General features: G+C 45.7%; 1 protein-coding gene across 1 annotated transcript; it reads left to right on the top strand.

Moving 5' to 3' along the window:
• Positions 1 to 5,168: 5,168 nt before the first annotated feature.
• On the top strand, positions 5,169 to 12,067 carry LOC144168496 (uncharacterized). The gene is made up of 6 exons (XM_077697465.1): positions 5,169 to 5,362; positions 6,994 to 7,146; positions 8,641 to 8,728; positions 9,240 to 9,466; positions 11,725 to 11,766; positions 11,973 to 12,067. The coding sequence occupies exons 1-6, from the start codon at positions 5,239 to 5,241 to the stop codon at positions 12,065 to 12,067; spliced, it is 729 nt and encodes a 242-aa protein (XP_077553591.1). The 5' UTR covers positions 5,169 to 5,238.
• The last annotated feature ends 1,518 nt before the right edge of the window (positions 12,068 to 13,585 follow it).

Genomic DNA, 13,585 nt, shown 5'->3' on the forward strand with positions numbered 1-13,585 from the left:
GTTTTATTTTTCTTTAAATGCGTTTTTTCTTGGCACGTTGCTTCACCGAAGGATGCAAATCGTCTGGCGTATCACACAGATGTTGCCGGTAAATATTACTTCCAATGCGGAAGCAATAACAAAATTTAATGGTTGGTTATTGCTTATTGTTACGTCTAGTATACATACTATTTGTCAGTGTTGAAGGCGAATATTTACCGTTTCAGAATCTGTTAATGTGTACATTAATAATAGAGAGAATGGAATCAGAATATGTGGCATGAGATAGCGAAATGAGGGGATAAATACATTAGAGGGGAACAAAGACGTTCCGGTAGGTAGGAAAGTTCGTGAAGTATGGAGCGTGTAATACTTAAGGCCCGTTCACACTTGCGACCGGAGCGACAAAAGCGACGCGATTTCTGTCCTCTAGTTGCATCGCTAAAGTCGCTCTTGTCGCGTCGCTCACATCGCTCTTGTTGTTTGGTCTCGACCAATTTTTGTCGCCGCGACAAGGGCGACTTGAGCGATGTGACTAGAAGACAGAAATCGCGTCGCTTCCGTCGCTGCTGTCGAAAGTGTGAATGGGCCTTTAGATTGTGGCATCGGATCTCACCTGGGCGTCATGTTCTCATCCGCTTTATTTTGTTGCTAACCTAGCTGTACGTACGGGTTAGGCTCTGACGTCTGGCCCCCTTTCGTGAAAGAGCTTGATCGCCGCGGGCGTGTTTCACCGAAGTGGGAAATTTCAAATCTGAAAAAAAAATCTCCTTCTTGTGTTTATTTGTTTTGAGCTGTCTTCTATGCAAAAATGTACCAACTCAGCCAAATCTTCCACTTCTGCATAAATTTTTGTCATAGCCTTGCGTCACCCAAGTTCTCTATTCTTGATCTTTCGATGCAGTCTGTCCGACCCAGCTCAAGAAATGGTATGGACTGGGTGGCCTGAGAGAGAAGACCGTTAAGGAGAAACACCCAGAGTCGAAAACACGAAACAGCAAGGAAGAGCTGCGGTCCTGATTGCAGAAGCACACCGGCTTTTCACTGCATAGGCCTTTCGCTTCATCGAGAGGGCGAGTTTGTTGCCGAAGCCTGTGCCATCGACCTGACTCTGGAAACCTCTTCCAGATGGGACACCATCTGACCTACTTCTTCCTTGGTATGCTGTTTTGCACCTTTTCTTGAATGCCCATTCCAGGCATACATGCACAGCGGTGCGAACGATGTACTGTGAACTTTAAATTAATTTTTACTACAAACACCTGGACAAACTATGAACTGCACGTTCAGGCAGGGTGTAACTGTGAGGCACAAGTTCAAACTAAGTGGAAGAAGCGAGGCTGGGCAGGTCATATATAGCGGATGAAAGACAACAGGTGGGCCACTCGTTTTACGAAATGGCTACCGTGGGGCGGGGATCCAAGTAGGGGAAGACAAAGGATTTGTTGTAGAGATGAGATAAGAGGAGGGTAAGGGATAGACTCGGCAACCTCGCGATAAAAGGGCCTGGAAATATATGGGGATTGCTTCGTCCTGCAGTGGAATAAAAAATGATGAGGATAATGATGAGACGCTTTACAAAGTGTACGTCGCCTGAAGGGCTGTGGACTGCACAAGCGCAGGCGAGAAGTGGCAGATCTGCAACGATGATGACTCTGCAGCTCGGTCGCTGTCCTTGATGTCATCACATTGTGACTAGAATCCTGCCTACCAGCGTTATTTTTTGTCAATGCTCAGTTTCGGCGTTTCTTCGTGGTTTGTTTATATCCCTACCGCGATTTTCTAGCGACGAAACGTCGAAAATTCGCCAAACTTCCCGCTTCATCATGACGATAGTACTACTATACTAATGATGTCTTTGGTGACGTCTGTATGCGCAGTGGCGTGTATGGTGTCACCTGCTGTGCGCGCGGTTCTCCTAGACTTCGCCACATTTAACGCCAAGGTGGCTCCCTATTGCTTCAACGGGTCGTCGGCAGCCAGCTCACCGCCACGAACACTGGACGCCTTCCTGTCACTGGTGCGGCAGATTGAAGCAACCCACCCGGTCATGGACGCCGCAGACACGGCCGCCATGCTGCTCGCGAGGTACGATGATCTGGGTGATCAGTGATTACAACGGCCTGATGAACCATGCTCATTACTGCAGCTCCGTAAACCCGATGTACCACGCCGCAGCAGCTAGTTCGCTTATGGGATCTCACATTAACTATTGGCGGATAGTGAACAGGGAAAGATAAAAATTATATATATATATATATATATATATATATATATATATATATATATATAGAGAGAGAGAGAGAGAGAGAGAGAGAAAAGATTTATTGATGACCGAGATCGGTTTTAAAGGGACCGCGTCTTGAACGTCAGCCGCCTGACAGGATTTCTTGTATTCAATGCGGCGGCTTCGGCCATCCGGACTGCTGTGAGTTGCGGCTTAGGTGTGGAGCTGAGCAGAACAGTCTTCCAGTGTTCTATGAGTTCTAAAAGAATGAGACGACGATTATTTTATTCATGGGCTGCGTCCCAGCCAGTACGTGATGAGTGAGAGGCTGATAAACTTGAGGTTCGTCAAAAGTGACCACGCTGGTACAAGACAGCGCCTAAAAAGGCTACAGATAATGGCGATGAGGATTAGCAATAGTAAATAAAGTAACAATTTATATCATTCTGCGTACAAGCGCAATACTGCACAACTCTACCTTGTGTGCAGTGTGTGCTGTGTAGGTGGCAGTCTTGGAATGATGGCCGCACGTATTTGTACAACGTATATTACGACATAAACAAGAGGACCACTGTTCCAACCGAAAAAAAGTAAATGAAGTATGAAAAATACAAAGCTCACAATTTACCAATAAAATTTCAACTAATGTCAGCCAAAGGCTATGTATGGTGAAGAGTTTGCATCATTTTGATTATACTTGACAAAGCTTATCGCACTGTTCACTTTCGTAGGCAAATATTTCTTAATGTTCATACTGTCTTAAAAGCATTATGACTGGGGCGGAAACATGGTGGGCGCTCGTATATGGTCCCACAAATTTTAATTTCTACAAGAGAACCCTGCGTTTTTCTGGCTCACTTATGTTACGCTCGGTGAAGAAGAGTAATTTGTCTGGAACACATTTTACACCAAACAATCGGACAGGTGCAGCAAATCGTGTAAAAATGTGCTTCTGCAAACTGGGAAAATTAGGTGTTTACGACGACAAAGGACATGCAAGCAATTAAACATTCTCTAGAAAGTTGCATTTTCGTTTTTGCAATGTTCGATCGCCAATATTTTATTCCGAATCTTCATGTTCCTCAGGTTCTCCATCGATTTTGTGGACCACCAACGCTTGCTGTCTGGAGGCGAGCGTTTTCTTGTCGACTCGGCCCGGGAGATGAAGGCGTTGATTCTGGAGGCCATGCTGCGCGGCGCGCAGCCAGCGCAGCGTTTCGACGAAGCGAGACTGAGCGAAGCCTCCAAGTGCGCCCTTTTCAGCATGCTATCGCATGCTTTCAACAGTAAGCAGCCACCTGTCTCCGGCGCAGCTGGAAGTAGCTTGCTAAAGAAGTAAGTGCTTTTCGGGTTTTCACGCGGTCGCAAGACATCATTCACCGGCTGAGAAGGACAAGCCGAGACTGGAAGCAATAACGACAATACCGTAAAAGCCCGTTAATTCGAACTCGAATTAAGCGGAGTTCGAATTAGCGGGCGGGAGCTAATATGAATGTACTTCGCGCCACACTTTACGGGCACAACACAGAGAAGCCACCTCTGGACTCGTTATCGCAAATCAAGCGCTACTACACGTTCGTTACGCACGCCGCGTGATCTTAGGCCCAGAACGACGACCGCGGCACACGGAAAACCTGCAACGTCATGCGCCGGAGCACTGGCGTAGGCGGTGCGGCGCCCGCTGCGGAAGCGAAATGATCTGTCTGTTTTTCATCTCTAGTAAATTTGGTTTGTTTTGGATTCGCAACACATTGTAATCACTCTGGGCCGACTTCTTCCGCGAGGAGCGATTTAACCGTTCTGGATGCCGACGCGTTCGAATTATCGGGAGTTTTTCCCCATGGAAATACACAGGGCTGTGCCGGGACCAGGGCGTCAGTTCGATTTAACTATAAGTTCAAGTTAATCGAGTTTTAATTAACGAGCTTTTACTGTATTACCCAGTCTAGCCACAGTGACCTGTCACTATCCGGTGCATTGTACTGCCATTACCATCCTTATCATCCACCTGCTTAGTATGGGGAGGAGCAGGAGGAGGAAAAAAAAAACGTTTATTTGAGCCGATAATTAAGAAAAGAATAGGAAATAAAAGAAAAACAGCTCAGATCTTCTCATTCCAGGAAGCCGAGGGCTACTGCTGCTACTCGGGCCCTATTTCTGGTGCTCGAGCCGCGAGATGGTCAGCCCCTTCTCCCACTGCTTTGGCGAAGGGGATAGTTGAGGGTGTGAGCGGCGGGGGCGTTCCTATAAGAGGTGCTATGTGGATCCCGGCACGTTGCAGCCATGGGGCAAGTATATTGTGGTGGAAAACAGGGGTACTGTAAAACGTACTGGTTTGAAGTCGTCGCCACATGCGTGCACCTAGGATACTGAGTGACTAGGGAGATGGTACTCTAGTCTAGACCGGCGGTAATGGTAAGGAAAGTTTCCGAGAGTGTGAAGAGGTACGTTGTGTAGGTACCAAAGCTAAAACGTTGTTTACGCATTCCTCTAAACAGCTAAACAAATGGCGGGCTTGGTGGCCTGTTCGACTTGATAGTTTAGGCCACAATTACTGCGATGTTTCCGCAAGAGGAGTGGGAAGTATGAAGATAAAATAACGAATGGAGCAAGTATACTAGATTGTAGTTGCTGTGATCGTTAAAACTGAACCAGCTCTTGGAAAATTCGTTTTTCACCGGGGTCATATACAATTTACTTAGTACTAAAATATGCTTACTCGTCTATTCCAAATGTTTTTTACGTGTTTGTTAAAAATTTCTAATTATCATTTGTTTTTGTTTTCTTGCTATTTTTTTCGCTCCCCATGTACAACACAATGTTTCGCATCCCCGGAACGTTTTTTTTTTTCTACAAGAAAACCTAGACACAAGAACTCGCCTTCGTGTAAGCTGTGCTCATTGCAGTTTTGCCCCTATACAATGTTTCAACTTTGTTCTAACCTCGTTACTGGCAGCGTGCAGGAGCAAGGAGTTGTCGGTGAGGCGCACAACGCGACCCTGAGCATATGTTTGGGACACGTCCTCAAGGGGATGGTGGCCAGCAAGTACGCCCAGCGTGACACTGCAAAGAACATGCTACACACGCTGAAACCATTTGGGGACATGGATCATGGCCACGCTGTGATCGACCACGTCTACGGCCCCACGTTGGCTGGTATAAGACCCTCCACGTCCCCTATGCGTGTTACAAGCTTAAGAAGAATGGAATTAGATGTTTTGGAAGGAATAGTGCTTTTTTGAGCTGAAAAATTAACATGTGTCGCGGAAGGAGCTCTCACAACTCTTATTGGTCTTTAGGGAACGCTTGCGTTGCCACGCAAAGTTCGTTTTTCGTGGCGATATTTGACACAAACTGAAACCATGCCGTATACAGTGCTCACATAATTGTTAAGGAGTGAAAGGTAATCGTGGTTTTTCGTATAACGGGCTTTTTGAAACATATACCTACTTTTTTGGTTGGGTCATGTAGGTCATGCACAAGTCAGTTCATGTACAACGCAGTGTCATATAAAATAGAGTTCAAATATAGTTGGTAGCTCAAACTGATGCCTCATTAGTAGCCCCACGTAGGCGCGAGCATTGTTTATCTCAATTTCCGTTACAGGGCAGAAGCTCCAATGGTATATCTCCCCTTGTTTTTTTTTTTTCTATGGCACGAAACACGTCATAAAGCCTTACATTTCGTACTATCAGATTATAGAAAGCGCTCCAGCGCACTTTAGAAGATCACGCCGTAGATGTTTGCTTGCTAAAAGATTGATTACGGTGTAATGCCAGGTGGTCCACATTCACACGAAAAGGCTATAATTGATGCGCTGGAGGATACTGATGAACAAACGCTTATTATAGAGCAAAGGGGCAAGGGAGAAGGTGTGGTCAGCCTCCCATGTCCAGGAGGCCTCGAAAAGACGCCGCCGTCACCACCCGGTTGACAAGCACAGCTTGATCTTCACGGTCGGAGCTGGTCAGCAGCCTCTCCCACTGCCCACGGGACAGTGTGGGGGTCAGTCAGGGAAGTAGGGATGGAGAGTGCATGCATTCAATGACAAGGTGGAGCGGTAACATCTTTTTCTAACGCGTGGCAAGGGTCTGCCTGTAATAAAATATTACGCTGGAAGTTGTTTGACGAGTATATAAGTTCGAGGTGGCCCGCAGTGCCATAGTGAAACCTAGGTGGCACGTGGCGAAAGTCACCGACTACCCACACTTTATGGCGATGGCGTGGACGATGCTCGTTCGCTACTGTTCTTCGTGGAGGTGATAGCACTGTGATACGTGATACTTCGCAGGTAGAACTGTAACAGCTAATATTACAATTTTTCGTTGCTATTTCAGCGCCGATGTGGATCGCGTGGTAATAAAGATTTTCATAAATTTCAATATTCAATTCCAATAGTTCTGCCCTAATCGCATTTCCGCTGTTTCTCTATCCCAATTCCAATGTTTTCTTGTACTCATATTTTAATATGCTCGGTTTTCTGTACATCCCTGTTACAATTAAACGTGAGGCATCAGGAATGCAGACAATTAACCACACTCTTAACGCGGCTGCAGACTTTTGCTCTCTAATGGAAACTATAGACTAATCTTCGTTGTACGTCTCCTCATTATAGCACGTTTGCTAGAAGGAGGCACGCAAAAAAAAAAAAAAAAACGGTGTACAATAGTATCTGATAAATGATGGCCAGTTCGTACGATTCGGAAAATAAACAATTTTCCCACGGGGAACTCGCAATTCCTTCCATTTTTATTCATTTCTGTGCCCGATATTTTCACTTCTGCAAGTGCACCTGGGGACGCTGTCATCTTGGTCGAACAGCAAGGTCCCAACGATTGGTGGTAATGGCTTCTGGACAACGCCCATGTGTCCCCGTGAGTTCCGCGTTGCTGGCGGAGCGGGAAGGCTCACCGACGCCGAACTGCTCGGGGCCTTGGATGGTGAGATATAGCGCTTCTTTCGTGTCGCTTTTTGATTACCGCATATAGATGAGAAAAAAAAAAAGGCTAAGCTAGCACTAGTGGTGCAAGGTTGGAGAAACAACAGAGCTGGGGTCGACCTAGCTTCTACCCACACTGACAGTGGATCCCAAGAGAGCAGAAACCGTAAGTCTAAGCACGCTCCTGTACGGCGAGTGGTAACCCCAGGCTGTCACCCTCGGGCCGTCAAGACGTCGTCGTCGCCGCCGAACGAGTCAGGCCCGCTTACGTCGCCTCCCTCCGACCCACCCAGGGCTTCCCTGTCTCAACGACCCCACGTCTCACGCTCACGTGCGCTAGGTGCATTTTTTTTTTGCTAAAGCCACTGCGCGCTGGTCGCGCCGGGCGCCTCGCGCCAGGGAGTTTTTTTTTTTTACTTTTTTGCTAACGCCAACGAAAAAAGCTCAAGCTTAAACAGCTCTGCTGGTAAAACGCTATTCGAAATAAAGAAAAGGAAACTCAACACCTTGTTCACTGAATGTGCTGGAATATACCACTGGTTTGCCTAGAATTTGTTGCGCCTCAACATTGGTTGAAAATGCAAAAAAATAACAAAGAAAGCAAAGGAATAAAATGAAAACAGCAGATAGTGATGCGTGCAAGATTTCTCGCTTTAATTGTTGACTCTTACCCCCCAAAATTAAAGCCGTTCCACTCAATGTGAAAGCTGTCGGGAGTTCAGAGCAGCGATTCGCCATAATGGGCTGTACAGCCGTTATCCGCTTACACTTACCACCCATCACTCTCTGCGCCGCCCTGTCTCATTGCACTCCTGATGAATTCAACGGAGGTTTGTCCAACGCATTTAAAATTTCCCGCCTTCGCTGTGCTCGCGCCCCCTGCCTGAAACTGCGCCAGTGGGAGTTCTGTTTTTTTTGGGCTTGCTTTTCTTAGCGCACGTGCCGGCGTTGCACTGCCACTTTTTTCGTTTACTATCGTAACAACCAACCCAACGAGCGTTCCTAACTAAATGAATACGGACGCGGCCGGTTGACTGCGTATATTTTGCCTCAAATGTACCTGCAGTTTTCTTTGCGCTAACCAATGGAGAGATGTATGACAAGCGCCAGCGGTTCACGAGTTTCGAACGCTTATGACTATATAAATCGCTCAGCTTTCAAAGCATCTGTGGGACGCCGCGACGATATATCCACTACGACGGAACGCGGGCTATAGGGTCCAGCGAGCGAGCTACGATGACAAGGCGCGGCCCTAAAGTGCTCTGCACTTAATAAATATCTTTCATCACCTAACAGCAGGTTTTGTGACGGTATTAAGACTACTATTTTTCTGCGCTGTACTTTCCTTACACTGCCTCCCGGCACCCTGAAGTGTTTTACTTTCGGACTCACTCTTCCACTTTTAAGACTTGCTTAACCTACTTGTGTTGAATGTATACACGACAGCATAGTGAAGGGGATTTTATACTATCATCAATCTTTCCATGGCCTACAGGTTTCATCTTGGCCATGACAATGAAAAAAATGAACAAGGATCGACCACGCCGATTGAGCCAGATTCTGGGAAGCTACTACAGCCTCAGGTGATGCCTCCTCGCTTTTTCTGCAGTTGTGAAGGCTGGCACGTCATGGCAATCAGGACCCTCAGTTATAGTCTGCACAGTTCCGATGGGCGTGGCCATAATAGACGAACAATGAACAAAACACGCCCTAAAACAAAACAATTTGTCAAAAAACTCTTTCAAGCGCAGAAGGCTCCATGCAAACTGACGTTATTGTCCGAGACTACATATTTCATCCAGAAAAAATACATTATGCGATACAATCAGTGGATCGTAGTCCACAAAGGCATCCCCTGTTATGCTATAGTGAACAAAAAAAAACACTTCATTTCATTTATCGCCCCCCTAATGAACCGAAGGCGTTACGAACGACATAACTAGTTATTAACTAAATGAAGCTTTCGGTGCACGATAGTGCGAAGAGAATTAAAAGAAAGATGAGCCCATTAGATACAATACCAATCCGTAAAACCGTAACTTCTATATTGCAGTTAATAATGTTTAGAGGTAACCCTTGTCTTCTCGGTCGCAGGGGAATTCGTGAGCTACTTCCGGAGTTTCCCGAGGGCCTATCTTTCTGTACTCGCAAGCAGTCCGTCACGCGTCTGCTGTCGGCGCCCAGACTGGAAGAACAGGTGCTTCTGGTTGCAAGATTGTACGCCAGGCTGGTCAACGACGCCGACATGAAACGCGCTTCCATTAAGCACTCGCTTCTGCCCGCTCTCAAGAGCTTCCACGCCAAGCTGGATCGTCTTCTCAGTAAGCACAGGCTCTGATTATCCTTACAAACAGAAAATGTCTTGTTTATCATTGTAAGCAATGATACGCATATCTGTAAACATCGTAAGAACATCGCCTTTAAAAGGCAGGAAGTTGCCGTTTTGGCTGGCCAGTCGGACATGCGTTATCACATAACTAGGGCGAGATTCTGTACTGTCGAGAAGAATCGGGCGAGGGGGCAAATAGCTCTTTTCAGTCTTTCTCACCAGCCCTCACGTCATCGTCCTTACCTAATGTACTATTGAGGGGTCCAGCTTTATGATGTCATTGTGTATTCCCAAGCTTCCCTCCTAAACTCCTATGGAGCATGCTGTCGCTTGCTCCACCTTGCTGGCGCGACGATGGCACTGTTTAAACACTGCAGTCCTTAACGTGGAGCCATCTTAATAATTAAGCTACTTCCATCGCGATACGCAATCTAGCTGGCTTGGCCTCGTAACAAAAACAGCGAAACCCATGGCACGCCGCACATTCACGCTCCGAGCAGCAGTCATATTTGCACCCAGACTGTGAAGCATTCACTGAAAACCAATTTAAAAGTGGCATTCCGCAGTCTCACTGGCCTCACTTATTGTGTCGTAAACTGTTTTCAAGGACCGTTAACCTCGACACTAACAATCAACCATAAAAGGCTAAAAAACATAGCATACATGAATGAAGTGTTTGCTCAAATTTGGGTCGTAGCCCTAATTTTTAAGGAAAAGAACAGTGACACTGACCATTTCGCAACGACTGAAGACAGCGGCTATAATGGGGAGGAACAAAGTCTACTCAGTGTAGAGAAAGTTGAGTCATGGCTCTGCTACACCATGCTCTCGCATATCACAGACAACGAACGTAGTGGTTCTTGCTCATTTCTGTTATTTATTATTGAATATTACTCTTTTTACGTCTTTATTTCTGCATTTAACAGGGTGTACAAACCTTGCGACAGAAATGGGGGGATTTATGGTGGAGCGGGAGGGGGCCAGCTGTCCACGACTTCGAGGTGGGGTAGTCCAGAGGTCGGCTCTGCAAAGAAACGGCCGGGTCCTCTCTCGTCCTTAAAATATGGAATAAAAGTCCGCCAGAGCCGGAGGGCGTCCGATGGTCCAATGTGGGATGGTGGATCGACCCACTCCTGCAGGGTCGCGTCAATATCACCACCATCATGGCTTGCCTTTGAAGGGTGCTGCACAGCAGGCTTATGCTGAGGTGAAAGTTGCAACACAATTGCCAGTGAGGGTAACTGAAACCATTAACGGATAATTTAAATGATAACCTAAGACAATTATAACTGCAATGTAGAAAAAATCCCATTACCGGGGACCAAGATACAATGTAGCGAACGCCGAATAATCGCATTACGTCCATGCAGTCGTCTGTGAATTCTTTGGTAGAACTGGGATTTTCATGTTACAAGGTTTGAACTCTTCGCCATCTCCCTGAAGGAAAATAACGAGAACCACACTCTACCATCATTTCGTTAGGAACTAATACTCCGTCTGTTTTCAGTAACAGTAGATGGTCGGGGAAGCGAAATAATGCTCAAAAACTGCCGACAGAGAGACAATATAAAGCTGAGTTTAAGGCCCGCATGCCGTAAAAAACAGCAGGATTTTAAGGTTTTACAGCTTAATTTGTTGATGCTGTTCTCTAGCTGGCGGTGTCGGCAATGCTCTGAAAAGACGAAAAACATGTTTTCACTGCTCGTTATTCTTATTTGTGTTGGCAAGGCACCTGTGCAGCGCAGTTTGCGCATACGCCTACATTTTATAATTGTGAATTTGCAATCAATATCACATAATAAGCGATGTCCTCACCTGTTTTATAGATGTAAAAAGTGTGATTACAGTCAAACGTAAAGTAACATGCACAGGTGTGTGTATGTGCGAATGTGTACAAATATCGTGTATTCTCACATTCTATATCCCTATAAATTCCGCTCAACAACAGGTTAATCCTGAAAGGTTTTTATTATTGGACATGTCTGTGCCCGGCTCAGCCACGAATAAAGTTCGCCAAACGATTATGCTACTACCACCTAATTTCGAGCAACGGTATACCGGCCGCGACAAAGCAGCATCGTATGAAGGTGATGAACGCTTACTGTGTTAGCGGGCGGGCTCGTGTTCTACATAGATCGCTAGACTTCATATGCTGTGTTCTTACTAATGCCTTAGAGAAAGCGATTATCCCTCAATACTGCTGTGTGCTCAATGAGTCCCTTGTTGCATCTCCTTTACTTTCCCATGCAGGGCCACCCAAAAGATGCACTGAAAACACGGACAGAAATTTTGGTACGCAACACATGTTTCCCCCTTCAAACACGTTAGATAAGTTATACAACACAAGGAGGCCATGATCCAATGGGCTCCTGCGAAATCACAAATTTTATACGGGAATTGTTAGCGAGAAAAGCTGGATGCTTCTGATTTGTTGTGTGTACTTGTTGTCATGATGGTTCCTATATCATGTTTTGTTTGATTGTTCCTTCCTTACGCAGTCACGTGCGACACTCAGACCGACGTCCTAATAATACTGGATCCTATCCCCGGGAACTCCATCTATGACAACTACCAGAAGAAAGTAGCCAGGTAACCAAACGGCTAATTCTCAAAGCGCTTAAAAATTACCCAGCATTTCCTAGGACCAAGTTTGCCGGAAATTATCGAGTTTTTGTATATTCTAATGACATTTCTCTTCAAGTTCGCCTAGTGTCCTGACAGCTAAATTGCTATTAAAGAGCTGTTCAAGGGGAAAGGAAAGATGGGTGAGAAGTGGTGACGACATACAAGTTTAGGGGGCTTATCAAAACATAGTTTTCAGCAAACAGCTCCGTATCCTTATTCGCACACCAGTCCCTTGCCTAATCCCCTTCGCCCTTCAGCTACATGGCCGAAAGGTTGCTGAGAACAGGCGGAGGACACACAGCCGTCAGTATATCGGCGGCTGCATTGAGCGAGGACGCCAGTGAGCTGGAACTGCTGTACAACTCCAGACAAGACGGCCACGGATCGCCATCATGTGCCATTGAAAACATGGCGAGAAAAGGCAAGCAAACTCATCGCTTTCACAAAGCCAGAAAAGCAAGTAGAGGTGGATTCGTCAATACTTCAGTGCTGCGGCTTGCAAAGCCTGCATGTTCAGACAAAATAACAGCAATGCGATTTCTATCTTTACGTATGCCGTTACAGGCGAATGACAGGTAAAACACGATATGATCGTTTCTAGTTGGCGGGCCGTCTGTTATGCTCTAGCGGCAACGCTCTATCACTCGCGCATCATTCTCGGACCATCGTGATTGATAAAAAATCCGTGTGATTATACCAAGTGAAAAAGCAATTGGCTTGATTTTACACAATTGGAGCAATACTAACTTTAGAGAACGGTATGGCCAAATACCACAAAAAAGAAAAATAAGTGTGCATATTTCAAGCGATTATAACTTTAATCAAGTGCAGCTTTCCGGCTCATCGCAATTCTTGTAGAAGTAACCACTCTACAGTTATTTAATGTAATTTAAAGAATTTTGGCACTGCTAATACTGAGGGCGACGGCTTGCATTGTGCGGAGTTGAAGTTCTGCGCTTAACTCTACTACGTTCCAGAGCCAAGGAAACTATCCCATTAAAATGTATGGGCGCTAACATTTGACAGCGAGCAAAGCAAAAACTATCTAGAGTTCTGGAAAGTTCTTTCACAGTGTTCATGACCAAGTTGACTCGCTGCTCCATGCGAAATATCACTTTCCTGCAGCGGTTCCACTAGGTTTTAGAGCATTCGGAATTTTGAGCGAGAAAGCTGAGGATGGTTAGTGGCATCAGAAACGTGTAAATGCCACGAGATGCTATATTTTGACAGTTAAACTTCCAGCTCACGCTAAGAAGGAGCGGCCTGATGTTTTTTTTTTTTTGCAAATAACCTACTTGTAGAGTTAAACAGCCATAAACTATGGGTGTGAATATCCTCTGCAAGCCTACTTAAAGACCAGTGTTTGTTAAGCATTTAAAAAATCAGTAAAAAGGTATTTTAAAAAATCACCACCATAAAGAAACCACCGTTATTACTAAGCATTTTAAAAACCAGTCATCACGGATTTTCAGCGAAGCTATAGGAT

Source organism: Haemaphysalis longicornis, unplaced genomic scaffold, assembly GCF_048455015.1.
Source record: "Haemaphysalis longicornis isolate Haplotype H1 unplaced genomic scaffold, Haemaphysalis longicornis Haplotype H1 scaffold_2, whole genome shotgun sequence".
In the NCBI taxonomy this organism is placed as follows: Eukaryota; Metazoa; Arthropoda; class Arachnida; order Ixodida; family Ixodidae; genus Haemaphysalis; species Haemaphysalis longicornis.